General features: G+C 36.3%; 1 protein-coding gene across 2 annotated transcripts; it reads right to left on the reverse strand.

Annotated features, from left to right (window-relative positions):
• Positions 1-5335: 5335 nt before the first annotated feature.
• LOC149769624 (uncharacterized) lies at positions 5336-13459 on the reverse strand. Of its 2 annotated transcripts, none has more exons than XM_089949795.1 (5): positions 13261-13459; positions 9216-9494; positions 8306-8701; positions 6237-6362; positions 5336-5675 (listed from the first exon to the last, which is right to left on the reverse strand). In XM_089949795.1, exons 1-5 carry the CDS (start codon positions 13325-13327, stop codon positions 5599-5601), a joined length of 945 nt encoding a protein of 314 aa, XP_089805921.1. In that variant the 5' UTR covers positions 13328-13459; the 3' UTR covers positions 5336-5598. The 2 variants fall into 2 exon arrangements, with proteins under 2 accessions (XP_089805921.1, XP_089805920.1); XM_089949794.1 differs by having other exon boundaries at positions 9153-9494.
• Positions 13460-18851: the final 5392 nt, after the last annotated feature.

An 18851-nucleotide genomic window follows, 5' to 3' on the forward strand; every position in this document is an offset into this window, starting at 1 on the left:
CCGTTTATAGCCCCGAATAATAAAAACCAACTAAGGACGTATCTAATCTAATTATAATTAAAAGAAATACAAATAAATCAAGACCAGTCAAAAATAATACAAAATCACTGTTTGGGAATTATGACGGCCGGCTAGGTCTCGTGGGTTCACAGACTGACACAGCCGTTCATAGCCCTAATAATTAAAACCAATTAAGACCACAAAAACTTAAAATAGGAAAATAGGAATTAATTCAAACAGGACTACATAATAACATACAAATAACTATAAAACAATTTTTCACTCCAAACCAATAAGACAAGGAATCATAATAAATAAGGAATTCAAGACGTAAAATTGAAGAAAGAAAGAAAAAAAGAAAAAATAAACATTTAAATATTTATAAAAAAAAACAACATTTTTTATCTATACCTTCTTCCTACCTTACCCTTTAACCATCTTATAGTCTCTTGGCATGAAAATTAACACCTCTACCACCACATTCTAACCCAGGTGACAGCCATCAATCAACAAATAACTAGAATTACCGACAGGACCCTAAATCAGATCATATAAGGTGGACTTGAACACAGACCATCAGGATCGTCCTCACTAAAACAGATGAGGAACAATACGACCCCAAATTATCAATATATAAGGTGGTCTAAACTCCAAAGACTATCAGATCCCGCAGCACAAGGCTGCAAAATAATAAACTCTCTGCTTAAGGAAGTATAACCCCAAAATTAACACGTATAAGGTGGTCTAAAACCCAAGGACCATCAGATCCAGCAGCACAAAGCTGCAACGAAAAACAACACTAATTAGAATACTAAGATACTAAAATCCAATACCAATCAAGGTGGTCTCAAATACCCAAGACCATCAGGGCCCACTACACAAGGTGGCAACATCAAAACCCATGGCTGTCAACCTGGGTATCTATCCTTAAGCTACTCTAAAAACAGCACAGAGTTATCCTCTAAATTATGCAGGACGACACTTTTAGAAACTATACCCTGGAGCTTAGAAACGCCAAAAATGTGCCATGAACCGCCTCCCGATCCATAAGCCTCTTCCTCCTCTACCACGACCGGACATCAAAACATCACGCGTGCAGTGCACGCCCCATAGCAATATACACGAGTGCGCGTTGGGTCCAATCCCACTCGTCTCAATCAACAAAGCAATGCAACCTAAGCAATGAGTGCGTGCTGGGTCCAATCCCACTCACCTCGGCCATACATCCAGATCGCTAGGAACTAAATAGTACCTCGATCTGACGGCCTAATTAACAAGTTTCCATGAACACATAAAAGCCTGGGGGATGTGGCTGTCATTCCTTCCCCCAGGAGTAATTAAATAGCACGCTGTGCGTGCATTAAACAGTGATACATGCTCCATTGGAGCGAAAATCACTTTAATCCAAGTAAGTAAGTAAGTTTTGGTATTAGGGGATGTTTTCCTTCATGTCCGTGCTTAAAGTATTTTTAGGAAACACTTGTCAGTCTGGCTACCCATCGTTGACTCGTGAAGAACGAAAAAATTAGCAGCAAACTAGCGATGACTTTGGAACTTCAGATGCACCTGGAGTAGGCAGGCGACTCCAGAATGAACTGGCAGCGGAGGCTATTGAAGAGAAAGCAAGGATATAGAAGGAGGAGGAGCTGAGAAGGAAGAAAGAAGAGGAGGAAAATAAAAGGACCATTTTGCTTCACGTAATGATGAGGCAAACAAGTGAAGTCAAACCAGTGGTGAGGACGCCTCCACAGGTTGTACCAGCACGACAGCCACAGCCACAAGAACGACAACAGCCAAGAGTACAACAACCTGTAGCAGTACCACAAATTCGCCATCCACGGGTGTGGCACAGAAAGCAGGAAAACTTTAGAATCCCACAAACGGAAAATTGGAATTCTGAAGCCAATCATCCCTACTCTGCGATCCCAGCTACAAGTATCAATTGGGATCACGATTGGAGTCGTCGATGTGTCTGCGGTACTAGACCTGTGAGATGTTATCATTATCCAGGTGAATCTGAAGTTTCAGAAAAACAGCCCTTTTCAGGGCTAACCAAAGCTCTAAAAAAGAAACAATATTCAATATGTAGATCGTATGAGTGTAGAGTAGTGTGATTATAAACACTCACTCATTTAATAATGTGGTTGTGTGTGTGTGTGTGTGTGTGTGTGTGTATGTGTGTGTGTGTGTGTGTGTGTATGAGCTCACGTACGTTTGTGTGGATAGTAGAATATTGGGTTTTGTAAGCGCTCACGTACGTTTGTGTGGATAGTAGAGTGCGTGGTTGTTTAACGTTCCCTTCTGTGTGGATGGTATGTTTGCGTTTTGTTTTTGCTCCTTCGTGTGTGAGGATAGTATAATTGGGTTTGATTTTTTGGGCTTCTTCGCGTGTGTGGATAGTATATTTGGGTTTGATTTTGCTTCTTCATGTGTGTGGATAGTATATTTTGGTTATGTTTCTGCTTCTTGGCGTGTGGATAGTAGATTATGGTTATCTTCTTTTTTTGCTTCTTCGCGTGTGTGGATAGTAGATTATGGTTATGTTTTTTCGCTTCTTCGCGTGTGTGGATAGTAGATTTGGGGTTTGTTATGCTTCTCGGCGTGTGTGGATAGTATATTTTGGTTAGTTATTTGTCTCCTCACCTCTGTGTGGATAGTAGATAATATGAGAAGAGAAAAAATAGGGGATGTTTTCCTTCACGTCCGTGTTTGACAGATATAAACTCAAGTGTCCGTCATTCGCGCCATTCTACGGAATAACAAAAAGGAAAATGGTGGCAGTGACGGAGTTGTTTAATAATTTGGTAAATATATATTATTAGATAATGGATGCTACCTATGTAGTGGAAAGGTTAGAAAAAGAATGGAAGTTACCATAGTGCCTGGACTATGCTAACAGCCTAAAAGTAGTCAAAGGCCTGGTAGAAGGGATGATAGAAGAGGAGGAAAAGAGGTTGAGAGGTTTGATTAATCCTCCCTTTGTCAGAGTGGGAAGCTTAAAGCAAGCACCTGACAATGTAAGCAAAGTTAGGTGCTTTCTGGAAGATATGTTGTATGGGACAGAGTGGTCTTATGTGAAGAGTGGTCTGAACAGGCTGAAGAAAGGAAAGGAATTAATGAGAAAAGTGATGGAGGTAGAGGTGAAGAAGATAAAAAAAAAATGGTCAAAAGAAAGAAAGGAAGAAGAGAATATAAAGAAGAAATTGGACTTTGAGCAACTAAATCAGAACTGGATGAAGATACAAGACAAGTTTAGAGCGATGGGTCATCCAGACTGGATGCCGGACACGGAAAAGAAGAAAAAGAAAGGAATCATTGAAAAAGTCAGGCAATGGCTAAAGAAGTGGAGGAAATAGAAGAAGAAGAACCCAAACGTCCTTTTCAATGCCACTCATTTGCCTCGAAAAAAAATGAATTTCTTGCCTAACCCCCCCAAAAAGTTTTTTAAATGTTGTATAAGTATAATGTAAGTTATGTCTGTGTTCTCTCTGTACACCCCGCTCTTTCGCTCAGTCCTGTGACGTCACCTCCCTAGTTGCTACATTGTTACCAATCTCCACTACCGTGACGTCAGACGCTATCTTTCCCTTGTCCCTATACGGGCCCACTATGTTTCTGACTGCATTTTCCCATTCTCCCTATACATGTCTCAGTGTACCTTGTCCCTATACAGGCCCAAGGGGGGTCTGTAACGCTAATTCCCATTGTCCCTATAAGTCTTGTCCCTAAACAGGCCCAGGGGGTTCTGTAATGTTAATTCCCATTGTCCCTGAATCGCCCCACTTCACTGCTCTCTTGCATTTGATGCTCTTACGAGTTCGTTATGACTTGGCCGAATCGTTATTCTCCAGACACGCGAGTAGCCAGTTTTTCGTTTCTATAAATATATTTTCGTATTCATTAACAGTTTAGACTACCTACATGGGCTACTTGCAAATTGAGACTAACAGTAAATCGTTATAGTGATGGGGGTCCAATAGTCAGTGCAAGACATCGACCATGACAGTTACGATGGGGGCGTAGCGTGATTTTTAACCAAACACCCCAATATCGTAAGTATCAAGGTCGGTGACTTACATTGTAGGAATGTGAATCTAATTGTCCTAATGTTAGTCTTTCAACCCCCTCCTTCCATTGTCTATATCCGTTTACCCATAGTTTTATATTCATTTGTAATGAGCCGCAGTGAAAGTGCTGAACAACAGTCCAATGTTCTTTTGGTTGATTTTTTCAAATCTAATCAGAGCAAAAATTATCTATCTTATTAAATTTTCTAAATAAAATATACATCCACTGTTTTTATTTCGTTTTAAAGGTCTGCAGCGTGTATCCCTTCCTATTCCTATTTGCATTACTTTGCACGTGACTATATTTATAAACGTATAAAGTAATTCTCCTCACAGTTTATAAAGATATAAACGCAACTGGGTCTGATCGCATGGCTATATTCAGACTAATGGAAATCTTTCCTACATTTATCAACTAATGCAACTGCAAATATATATATCCCCATCACTATATATATATATATATATATATATATATATATATATATATATATATATATATATATAATGTATTATGGTACGATTATGCCGATTTGCTACTTTATGTTATAGATCGGCTTTTGACACTTCATTCAGGATGGTCAGGATGAAGGGTCGAATGCATCCCTGATTATACCTGCAATTCCGCGTTCAGAGCCAAACATCTCACTGAGGTAGGTCTTTGCCAAGAACTCCACATTTTAACAGTTTAAACGAATTCTTGTGCATTACCCACCGCCAACAACCACCTCACAGACGTCTTATTATCAATAAAATTGTCCTATGGGGCTTTCGGTCTTTTCGTTCGGATTTATTGTTTGTAACAATACCAGCTTTACCTGTTATAAAGGGTTTATTCCTCCAAGAGAAGTTGAAAACAGAAGGCCTAAGCTTCGTTTGATTAATGATCCGACAGAACGCGAAAACAGAAAAGCATTTAAAGTTCGGACAAGAAAATTACGTTTACAGTGAATCTCGTTACGTTTTGCCTGTCTCGTCGAGATGTGCATTTTTGAGCTGAGCTCCATCGTTGTTCTTTATCTTTTGTCGGCGGGGTAAACAGATAGACGTTTGTCTTGAAGACGAGGTTTGATATAATCTGAAACGAAGTCATTAAACCCCACTTGATATCTATAAGTGGTGCCATATTTCTGAACCAAAGAATGCTTACAAATCTCTTGACGATTTGACGGAGCAAATAAGTACATGTTACCGATTCAAAGCGTCCCATCGTCAATGAAACAATTTTAGAGACTTATATTTATGGAGTCAGTGAAATTAAAATGTGCTCACAGAAATCATATGATTTATTCAGATACGTATATACACTTGTTAACTATAAATCAAATTCAGAATTCCTGTGCCATTATTTTGCAATAAATACAGTGGCTCAGACTGCATATTTTCTCTGCCATTTTGACATCCATTGTATGTCGCAATTTTGTCAGTTTCGCATTTACATTTTCTTTTCTTTTCTAACCCCCCACCTAAGCTGCTAAAAAAATTTAATAAAAAATATGATTTTCCGACACCGTTTTGTGTGGTCTTTTTCTTATGCGGCGATAACCAGGACAATCACTGTCGAGATGACGATCCCCAACACAACCGCGACTTTCAGACCTTCATGGGCTAGGGAAAAAAATACACAAAAAAAGATTTATAAAACATACTGTCTACCTGAAAGGAATACAATTGAATCGTTTATCAATAAAACAATATGACCTCATCCAATCGTACTTCATCATACAACAGCAAACATGAATACTCTTGTTAAACCCATATATAAATTTTAGATTGAAAATGATAGTAGATAATTACTTGCAATTTCTTGTTTATATTAATTTTAACTGACTATAAGTTCAGGAATTTTAATGCAGGCACTAATATATTTTTTACTGAACTAAACAGTGCTGTGATTTAATAATTTTAAAAACATCTCATCTTTCGCAAAAGTGTTGCAAACCTAATCCAATATCGATATCATAGTGGATTTAAAGGTACTTATAATAATGCATTTATCATTATGCTGTATCATTCTTGGTTCTTCCATGCATATTTCCATTTTTTTAAACTGATGAATAATTCATCTTCAAACAAATTATTAGTATATTAAAGAAATATATTTATTCAGTACTTTTCTAAAATAAACATAATGCTAATATACATCCTGGTCGCTCATTTAAAACACACCTTTACTGTCATTGTGGTCAACGTTGTTTGTAGTCTTTGATGTACTTGACGTTCTTGAGGGAAGGCATTGTTTCTGTGCAATAGCTGGGCATTGAAATACAACATCGACATGGTCGCTGGACAAAGCTAAACCAACAGGTAGAGAAAAAGGCATGGAATACTGGTAACATCAACAGGTTAATAGACTGAATTGACCAGCAAAACACTAAGGTACATAACACTTTAGCAAACATGCATATTTGTACTATTTTAACACAATTTCAGTCAAGAAAAGGTAATAAAATACCCAAATCTTCATACTGAGATTGTTAGATTTATTTATATTATATGTGTTAATTTTCATGATTAAAGAATGTATGGGTCATTTGCAAATAACATATTAAATGCTAATTTTTTTCCTGTTTAGACTTTATTCTTCAAAATGAGGTCATTTTAGTAAACACATTACAAAGTTTCAAGATAGAGGTAAACATGTTAATGAGATACAAGTTAATTTCATGGATTTTCTTGTAAAGACAGGCTGACCTAATTCCTAACTGGTTTGCTGTTAAAGTACTTGAACTTCTTGACTTAAGAGTGATTTCGAAATCATTATTCTCTGTGTGTGTGTGCATATATATATATATATATATATATATATATATATATATATATATATATATATATATATATATATATATATATATATATATATAATAAGGGATAATTTCCTGAAAAATAGTTATTTATAAAACATTAGTATTAGATGAGTTAAATAGCTCAGTTCAATTCAGTTGTGTAGATTTATTTATGTCAATTATTCATTAGATTTACAAAGTGCAGAGACTTTAGGATTTAATGGCTGTTTTGGAACTATTCTGGATTTATTTAAAGACATTTTGGATTATATAATTGTGATACACCAAGAATATTGGTACATCAGAAAAATAAATTGTACTTTGTTCGGAACACCAATGAACTCATTTTGAATAACCGATACTTTTGGACTTTTGATAGAACGTTTAGGACGATTTAGGATTTCATTCACCAATACTGTAAGCTATTGTTACTTTTTCAATCTCTATTTTAGGGAAATACATTTTTTGTTCAATGGTAGAAAACCTTTTGGTTTTCGCTCTTTTATGTTACTTAATTTAAAACTATAGGGTCGTGATAAATTATACGAAGATATTATAAAATCCATATACAAAATACAATTCCCTTATCCGTTACGTCTGTAATTCGGCTCCACCACAAACTGCTCATTTATTGTGATCCAATGAAAACAGCTTAAAAACTTAATCAAAACTAATTTTTTAAAAACAAATCATTGATTTCAATAATATCCGGTTTAAGGATGTGATACCCCGTACGTATGTACGAACGTGCGTGCGTGCGTGCGTGCATGCATACATACATACATTTCTATATGGTTTTCTATATTTATATATCTCATTTTGTAAACGCATTAGTTGACGATGTATATATCATGCTTGCGTTCTCGTCTATGATGTGTCTCATAATTCTATGATATGTATAATATGTATCTTAGCAACCTGATATACTCTTTGTTGTAGAGGTTACTAAGTCATTTAGACAGTCAGTCATAGATAAATGCATGCACGCACGCATACGCGCAAACAAGTATATATATGCATAAATACATGCGTCATATGAAGAAAAGAAACTACATATAGAATTACACTGTTATAAGTTTTACATTTCATTTTCGTTGCTATCTCGGACTTAATGTTAAGCACATAACACTATAGACGTATTAACTTTTCGAAATATTATCATCATCAAGCAACTGTTAAAAGATTAGTGCCTTGCTCCGCCAAATGATTGCAGATTTGCATAATTGCAGGTATTGAGATATTTCGTTTTGTCAATACGGTAGCTTACACAGTATTACTAATTGTATTACTACTGTATCTTTGTCACTTTTCTGTTCTATTTTATGATCTTGTATTATTCTGAATTTGTTTAATCTGATGTAATCTCTTTTTAAAGAGGAAATAAAGTCAGTCAGTCAGTCAGTCAGTCAGTCATACATACATACATACATACATACATACATACATACATACCTTTAATTCCTATCCAAAAGGCTCCTCCGTTTTGTGGCATTGAGTTTATAAATTGTATTTTAATGTAATTCGATGCCGTTGAATACAGCGTTTCTAACGCCTTGTTACCACACGATAAAGAGTATTGTAAATTTCCGTCTCCATCAAAGAATGATAGGCTTTGTTTGCAAACTCCAGCGTGATGTGCTAAATCGACATGGACACTGAATATTGTCAGGTTCACGTGACACGCATCAACTTCAACGGAACAGGAACAGTTAGTATCTACGGCATGTATTTGACCGAACGATGTATTTAGCGAACCAGCCAAAGGAAGATATTTTTTGTTAGTAAAATAAATACTATCCGAAGGACTGCCTGCCGCTAAAGACTGGCACATTTGTTTGACATTCATCCCTGTAGAGAGAAGACAACTATATGTACAGCTATACTCGATTTCATGCCAGCAAATAAAAGTATATAAAAATAAATAATACGTTTTTTCTCACATCAAATGTCAATGGCATAATTTATATGTTATTAGTCTAAATTAAATTTCACTTATAAGACATAACCCTTTTGTATGAGACTAAAATATGACAAAAATCAGTAGCGCACCTAATCTTCCTTAATACTCACTTTGCTATGTTGTTGATTTTGTTCTTATCGTATAGTTCTTGCCTTTATTCTTGTTACTGTTCTTATTATTATCATTTATTATTATTATTATTATTATTATTATTATTATTATTATTATTATTATTGGTATTATTATTATTATTATTATTATTATTATTATTATTATTATTATTAACACTTTTTCATCATCAATTAATACGATCGGCACATAAATTAAATAATAATTTACCACGTAAGCATTGAAATTCTACACCGTGTGATAAAACTGACGAATTACATCCGGGATAGTTACTGGAGTTTCTGAATTCCTGACACTCATTTTTTCCTGAACAATGTTCCTGAAAGACACTATGCGAGAAATTGCATGTATCGTTTTCATTGATAATGCAACATTTTTGGTCTCCAAGCTTCAAGTTAAAATTATTGTTTGCAACACAGCTTCTTGTTGTTCCTGACGCAATGGTGTCCACCCTCTCTATGGCTATTATATCTCCAGGACTACACTTTGTTGTCACTCCTGCACTTTGTCCTTTACTATCTGTACACTTCCAGTTGTTGGTTGCAGTCGAAACTGAAATTAATGTATATTGACTGTTACAATTCTATGGTCATAAACTAAGTAACAGAAAGAAGCCAAACCAACAAGTTTTGTAAAATTTAACAAATATTTTGCCTATTAAATTTAAAAAATGAAAATGTAAGAGGAACTTACAGTATGATGAATTGAATCTCAAATAATCTTAACAAGTCATATTCAAGTCCAGAAGAATCGAATCTCGGTGTTGGTTGTGAATGGCGAGATTCACCTTCATGATCAAAATGAGTACTCGTTTTGCAGAGTATGTACATTTCTTCAAGTAGATCTGAGCATAACTTTAACATTCAGTTTTACTATATGTTCTGACTTAATCGCGTGGAAACAAATGATATAAACTCTAATAGTAGGATTCTGCTGTACTATCCATTTCATGGGTCTATTCAAAGAAATACAAACTGTATATATGTACACCGAAGTTTGCACGAAACAGTTAAAATTTATTTATTTATTATTAGTAGTAGTAGTAGTAGTAATAGTAGTTGTAGTAGTAGTTCTCTCTTTAAAAGGCTTTTAATTGTTGTTTTCTCTGACTGGTCTTTACACTTGGGATCTGAGTATGTTCTGTGGTATTAGAACACCAGGTCCATCGATATAAATATTGGTTGTCCAAGCAGATTGTCGTTTGTTATTGTATGTTTGACCTAAGTGCCTCGCTGCATCATGTGGTCTGTCTGGATGTTGAGACCTCACGTTACTTGGGCCTTGCGTTCTCTCTCTCTCTCTCTCTCTCTCTCTCTCTCTCTCTCTCTCTCGTGTGTGACCTGCATTAACATTTTGAGGTATTGATGTCAGTAGTGATTTAAAGAAATACGAACAAAGATTACAAATCGGGTTCCATGTTTCTTCAGCACTATACATCCATCCATCCATCCATCCATCCATCCATACATTCATCGATACATACATGCATGCATACATGCATGCACGCACGCACAAACGCACGCACGCACGCACGCACACACAAACACACACACACACACATACATACATACATACATACATACATACATACATACATACATACATACATACATAAACTCGTATATACAGTCCCAAGAGTATTTTAGTAATGAGGACAAGAAACTTATATCTGACATCTGCAGAACAGAAGCCATTTCTACTAGTTTCTGTTATATTTGGCAGAATTTAATATCTATAAACTAAAAATCAACAGTTTGACGAAACTAATAATTTTATCTAATTGATTTATCGCCTTATATGCAAACTGACCCCACAAAATCGATCGATATGTAAATAAATAATCATGGACCATACACTAATTTTAATTTGTGACCACTGCGGGTGTCTTTAAATTTACAGTGCGACGAAACACTGTAAATCATCTGAAAAAAATTGTGTTTTTATCATTTTGCTATTTGTGTGCCAAATTACAAGATTTCCGAAGAATAGCAATTAAGTAACAAGCTAATTTAAATATCTTTAAAACTGAAAAAATGCAGGCTCTGCAAACTATTTGCATATCATATTCGTTATTCAATAAAGGACAAGATATTCTCAATGTGATTAAAATCAGACCTCCACTGTTATACACGAAGATCTGACAGCGACCTCTTCGGGGTCATGCTCATGTAACCTGTGTTATTACCATAATCGCTAATTTTATCAACCAATCAGATGAAGACATATCTTCGCGTTTGGAGACTGAGCAGCGTGGATAAAGAGCATGAATGTGTACAGAACAATTTGATTCACTTTCAGATTTTTGAAAGTTCTATTTCCATTGGCTAATTCAAAGGTCACCAGAAGATGACCCTTGATCTTCAAGTAGGACATAGGAGATCTGATTTTAATCAGATTGTGATACCACTTACTTGTGTACTCAGATTCGTACTTCTTAGAAAGCTATTTTGGGACGGTTAGGATCAGATATTGGATTCATTGTTGTACTGACACCTGGATAGCTTGCTGTAATCACTACTCGACTGATTCACTGGTTCATTCTTACTTTTATACAATTGTGGGGCATCTTGAATTTATATATTGGCTTTTAATTTTCTGACCGTGAATGCCTGGTTCTGCACTGACATTACCGGTACTTTTGTTTCTGTCTTTATCTTTCTCAGTTGGAGCCCTCACCTGACACTTCTTCTAATTAACTTGCAAACTGGGCCACAGGTGACTGAGTGGTCTACAGCGCTCGCCTTTACCGATCACTGGTATCTCACCTCTATCCGCTGGGTTCGAGTCTCAGGATCGGCCAATGTGGATACGTGAGAAAACTTGCCTGTTGCTTCCCGTGGGCTGGTGTTTCTTACCGACATTTTCCCTGGTTCTTACTCCGCGAGTTATAATGAACGCTATGTATAGCCTATCATGCACAGAAAAATGATGTTAAATCCCAAACGAACAGTAAACAAATCTACTTCCTTACATCTATACATCGACTTCTCCATCAGCCCATATGACCTATATACCCGATCTTCCGGGAAAGGACAGTAGCTGTAGTAAACCATTAATGATCAGTAGTTTTCTACTCTTTCTAGCCTTTGTTATTAGTAGTAGTAGTAGTAGTATTGTTAGTAGTAGTATTAGTAGTATTTCTGAAATATGTGAGGACAATAAAACTTGTTAACTTGGATATTTATAATCGGATTTATATCTCGCCTTTTCTGATCGGTGGTAAACGGATCTTTTCATAAATTGCTTTTACTTGTGGCTTCATAAAAAATAAACATTGCTAATGTTTTATACCAAAATCGAGTGTAAAGCTTCGATATGTCACTTCCGGAGGCTATTCTGGTTCTAAGCACTCCCAAAATTAAAAACGAAATGTGTAACATTTCCTAACTAATTAACAGCGTGCTTAAAGAACATCGAAACCTTATGTTGAGTTAAATACGGATACATATTGATATATTATTTATGATTCTTTCAACCATGCAGATTCTAACACATTGTGTACACTTGACGGTGTCCCTATTTCCACAGCACACATAATCCTATGGTGGGCAGATGACTTTGTCTTTTAGTGTTTTATTTTGTATTTTTGTTTGCTTTTGTTTTTCAGCGGTATTTTGATGGACCTTCATGGCCTATATGTTTGATCTTTCTTTGCAACGATTATTAGGAGGGCCTAGCTTAGGGAAGCTCGTTAATTCTGCCATACTATAAACTGTAATGCATATTTCTTTATTGCACCAGACCCTTAATGAAAAATCTACTGAAAGATCAAACCTATCTGCATGTTTGCCCTCTGGTCTGCAAAACCTATTTCGTCTCCTAATAGCTATATAACGGACTTAACTTACGTTTAAATATTTAATGGCAGTCATTTTGATATAAGTGGCCAAAATATATGTCCCACATTCTGCTGAATAAAATGAAGTAAAGTTTTCTTATCGATAAGGGTCTTGTATTTTCAAATAGAAGAAACATTTCATGCAAAGTGGCATAACTATTATAAAGATACATAATGAATCTAATGCAATAGTCACATTAACAACTAAATTGCACGTTAACCAACAACGGAATACTTAGAAACAACAGTTCCAGTAAATTTATTCACAAATATCAGTCTCTTATAACAAGTCCCATATTTTAAGTATCTTATTTTCGTCAACTAGAAAAGACAATTAGAAGACTTATTGTTTTGATTTATTTTATTCGTGTTTAGGCTCTTAATCCCATCATGTCATGTAACATTGCGATATACGTATTCCAATATGTAAAAAAAATCGTGTCATGAAAATAAACTATTCAACGTGAAAGCTTTGCTTACCTCTTCCTTGTAAGATGAGTGTGATGATAATAAGAATTAGTTTCTTCGAGAATCTTCGTTTTCCCATTTCAGATTTAAAAGATGTTCGTTGAAAGTGTCACCGACCCGGAATCGGGTGTGTGAATTTGTTATGTGTAGTGTTTCCTAATCATACGATGCATATATCAACAGTTCTTCAAGAACAATATCGACCTCTTCCTTGTTTAATCTATTAGTGCACGTCAAAACCAATAAAATATTCTTTTCACCCCTACGTGTTTCTATTTTTACTGGGTCAGGATATAGTGATAACATGCGATCGCTTGTCTTTACTGTCACTGTAAGTCCTACTGTTTTAAAAGAAAATTCTCTGGACTTTGTGAGCAATACTACTTCCATAGTGTATATTGGTGCGACACGTTCGTACGACAAGTAATTTGTTGCTAGTTTCTTCAGACCCACTGGATCTGGAGTTTTGTGGAAGTAGCAAAGGGTCAATACCTAAAAGAAAGTGCAGTTAGTGCCACCATAGAAAATTTATCGTTGAAATTTGGTATATGCAACCTACAATCACAGACACGTGGTTTTTCAGATACTTTCTGGGGATTTGAACTCCAGAAGACAGTGGGGGTTGTGAATTGTGGAAATAGACATTGATATGATAGAAATGATAACGTTCCAAAATAATTGTATCTAATCTAGAAAATATAATATGATATTAAAGAGACGTAGAACAACTATTCAGTTGTGAAATCTCCATTTGCCCCATGGCATATATTAATAAGTTATCCTCTCATCCGTAATGAATACCAAAAAGACTTCTCCTCTTCTAATCCACACTTCTATTCAGTCTGAAGAAATCCGGCTATATACGGATTAATTGTTGGACCCTATGACAGAATACATCATAATATTAAAAACATTATCAAAATAATACTCATCATGAAATGTGATAACAAATTATAATTCCTTTCCCCCGACTTGCATTAATTTGAAGAAGAGTCTTCATGCTTCTAGCTGAGTATCAAAGTTGAGATTCAAAGCAAATTTTTCGAGCCAATCTAACTTTCTACATATCTATTTCATGAGGGATTTAAACATATTATGATTGCTAAGCCACAGTGATAGCTGACATATTACGAACGATTTCATTAATACTTAGGCCCTGAAAAATGTGTTGTCATTTGCATAATGAAATAAAGATAATAACTTGGCAATAAGACAATATGAGTAAACGACAAAAGTTTGTAACATTTTCAAGTCTGAGAGAACTGGATAATTCTTAAATTTGAAATAGTAAGGACAGCTGTAACTTTCGTTCGATAGCTCCTGAGCAACTTGGACAGCTACTAACTGAACTGAACAATGACTACTTGACATTAAACTGAATTATATATCCTAATGGATATTTATCGTGTAAGCTATTCTTGAATAATAATAATAATAATAAATAATAATAATAATAATAATATTGTGGACAAAGTACAGCGCCTAATCTTTAGAAGTTCTATGGGCTTTGCAATATTAGATGGCACATACAAACATATACAATGACAAGATTTAAAAAAAAAAACGTGAATTACAAAACAACAACATGCTGACAATAATAAAAACAGTTCATGTTATAAAGTTTTTAAGTCTGTTCTTTTATTCGAAATAGGTAAGTTTTAAGGGCACTCTTGAATGAGATCACAGTATCTTAGTGTCTAAGATCAATGGTCGATTCATTCCACGTCGGTATGCCCTATTACGCAAAAGAACAATTTCCATATGACGTCATGTCAAAATTGGGAATGATGAGAATACGAGTGTCAGAAGAGGAGAGTAAGTTTCTTGATGGGGTCTATACATCGGTGATGTCAGAGATTAATAGAGTCTTTGATGGGGGTTTGCACCGAGGCAAGGAAATCCCAGTCGCGTGGTTACATTGTTTCCCCAACAGGCTTGCCAAGTGGGGAGACATATAAAGTAATCACGCGAGTGGGATTTTCTTGCCTCGGTGCAAACCCCAACATAGATTATTTTTCTCACCCAATATTTTTTTTAAAGTGAAAAGAACTCTTAACTTTTGCAATATAGTTCACGCGCAAATGTTTACATGCGACGCATCAATACAAGTATGTGTATGAGGGCTGTGGCGTGCCCGTTCCATCCGAAGTACACAATTTTTACGGGAGAGCAAAAAATTAACAACATAAAACGTTTGATAGTACTGAGGTATTATCACATTTAATATATGGATGTTATATGAAATTAACAATACATAATCAATATTTATTACAAGAAAATGTTTCCTTTTCATCAGACCCAATTTAGAAACGTTATATTGTAAATAATGAAAAGTATACTGGGTACACAGCTCTATATAGGCTATAACGATGACTAACATGCAGTATGAGTGACCGTGATTGGATAATTTATTGGCAATTAGATATCTGTGTCACGATCGTATATAACTCTCCGTTTCTTTGGAGGAGGTGAATATGTTAGTGACATACTGATGTTGTAATTAATATATATTGTACAATTATTCCACGTTATGAAAGACCATCCAAATACAGACTGTAGCGGGTGACTATGGGCTGAACTATCAAATTCACTGTTTGTTGGAAAATTTATATTTTCTGTCTTGGAAATACGGCAAGTGTTGCTATTAGTAGTGGAAGGATATGCTATAGGGAAATCTGCTTGTGGAATATCGTGTGGAGAGATAAATGGTTCCTTCTGAATTGTAAGTGCATTATTTATCGTTAATGATTGCAGGTTCATATTTGATTCAGCTGTGGCACATTTACGATGTTTGCTCTCCTACCATTAAGAGTCAAGATGTTCCCAAGCTTGAAGTCCAATTTCTTTGTGTCTTATCTTTATCGTTTTTTAAAAACAAATCTTTTTGTAAGTGGCGGAGTTTGTTTGATCGGAAAACAACTCCATCAGGCCAAGCAGAAGACAACAATGGTTGCGTCCCTTGATAAAGTAGTACCTAGCGCGTGAACACCATGACTGAGACGATTGGTCTGAGATAACCAGACTCAGAGAGGAAATTTAAGGTCAGCAAAAAGTAGATTTCTCTGTCGCATGGGTGAGTAATATATTGGACTAGAGCCAGTCAACGAAATGTAGCATAGTGAACCGATATTGTGTTTGATTCTTGCTGGAACCACTAGGCAGTGGAGGTTACATTTCTTGAGCGGGGGGGGGGTGAACAGACCAGCTCTACGAGCCGACTATCTAGCGAAAAAAAGCTTCTATTAAAAAGGACATCCAAGGTCGGAATGGTCGAATGAATGGAGGGTGGCTGGACAGATCATTTGGTCTACGAAGTAGTCAACCCAATTAGAGAAGGAGGAAAAAATGGACATACAAGGTCGAGAAGGATAAATCGAGGTCTCTAACGCGTCCGGAGGCTCGTAGAACCGCACGCTGTCCCTCCCTGCTGATGTAGATGATCGTAGAACGACCGGTGGTAGACAATCGTTGATTGTCTGATCCTCTTTTTACAGCCGGGTGCTAGACCACGAGCAAAATAATAATAGCTGCCTACAGAAGGTCACGAAACCAAACATATTATCGAGACCAATGCGATATCATGACCGAGGATCATGTAGATTGAATGTAATAAACCTATGTGGCTCCCTCTGCGTATGTACAAAGAAGTTTTTAAATCTAACCACATCCATGTCACCGGAACATCAAGTCTGATGAATATGTCGGAGCGTGTGTGTACCAACGCCATTGAAGACAACCAAAAGATTGCTGTTATCTCTTATGACTCTGGAATCGAATGTATCGTTGTGTGATGTAGATCACATCGGTCGATGTTTCTATGTCTACCTCGTGAAAATATCCGGGCTGGATTTGTTTGTCGGTCAAGCATAACATCATCGTACACCACTAGATTATTAACACTACTATTAGGATCTTCAACCGACGGAGCATCATTGATGTCGATGATAAAATCAATAAAATCATCGTCATCCTCTTACAGCAACTTTGCGTATCATTGAATTACGTAAGAACAATATAGCATCGCTGGTTATCCACGGACGGTGCCAATAAATAAGGTTTGTTCCACTTGAGCAATCTCATTATCAGTTTAAGTAACAGCTGGATTTTACCAGACCCAGACGAACCGATAATAATTCCTCGAATTGAGTTTGGCAATGTCGGATTATGTTTTGTTGGCTCCGGCTCCCACGTTGCAGAGAAATCAATGACATACATGTTATGCAAATATCATAATTAATTATTTGGATCTATATTGTGTTCGATACAAAGGTTTCGCCAGTATCAGCGCGCTAACAACAACAACAACAAAGAATCGTCGACGTGTGCTGACAGGTACGTATGTAAAATGTAGCACAAAAACATACAGATTTGTAGGCAGCAATGCGAGCATTGCCGGTGGTGATATCGCTGCTGCACTCAGGAAATTGTTATGAACTCGTTGGGTAAAGTATCCTGGTGAGAAGCATCGTCCGGAATATAATTACTGTGGTCCTGGAACTCGACTTGATATCTGACTCGACGAACAAAATCAACCAAAACCAGGAGAGCATCCAGTAAATTCGATTGATCAAGCATGCCATACTCATGACATCGCGTATAAAAATCAAGATCTCCAATAACGACATATCGCATACGTCAAACTGATTCAAACGTTGACGTCTGTAAAAAAAAAAAAGAACTCTCAGAGAATCACTCGCCAATTAGTCGATAAGATCGGCGATGAGCGGTAGGAGCTGGCAGGTAATGGTCGATACTTAATATAAGTAATTCATAAAGATACACAATTACCACCAGCATGGATTCGATAGCAAGTCAAAACAGCAGTTCCCATAACTAGTTCCAGGGGAGGCTTACGCTCCGACCTCGGTTACATTCAAGACAGGTCAGCATCACATTCACACTTGTGTGGTCCAGACTACTATCCATTCTGTCCAAGGTAAATTGCCGTGGGTCATTAGACGAATACTGGCACATTACTCTGTCACATCACACACAATGATTGTTTTGTGGTTGTTTCAACTCCATGATGAACTCAACATCAAGATCAAACTCTCGTTTATGTTATGCCTTTTGTCATTTCCCTGATAACCAGCTAAATTTATCATAGTGTAAAACGCTGCATCGCTGGTTTTCTTAATTTGATTGTCTTCGTCAGCCATCTTGCAGTTATCTATGATAACCCTCCGTAGTTGAGACATTTTTGTAACCCTTGATACTGCTAAGTACAATAAATTTGACCATTCGATGAGATCATCGATTATCCGGATATTGGTATCTGACATTGTTAGACCCTGTGATGAATGAATGGTTATTGCATACCCCAGAGTCCATGGATATTTACAATCAATTGGTGGCTCAGCCAGCGCTTTTTCAACAACATCCACAGGGACAACAAAGATATCATTAAGAATGAGTTATTTTTCGTTGGACCCGGAAATCTCAACATCAACATTCTGTCGACGGGTATCTGCTGGGCGATAACACAATGAGACTGGTAGATCTGGAAATCTTTCTCTGTGAAGTGATAATGATTTACGTTGAAGTGAATCACGAACTATTTTCCTAGATGCGACAATGAAATCACTAGGGCGTCATGAATTCCA

This window comes from Sinohyriopsis cumingii, unplaced genomic scaffold, assembly GCF_028554795.1.
Source record: "Sinohyriopsis cumingii isolate HCF-2022 unplaced genomic scaffold, ASM2855479v2 utg003415l, whole genome shotgun sequence".
Taxonomy (NCBI): Eukaryota; Metazoa; Mollusca; class Bivalvia; order Unionida; family Unionidae; genus Sinohyriopsis; species Sinohyriopsis cumingii.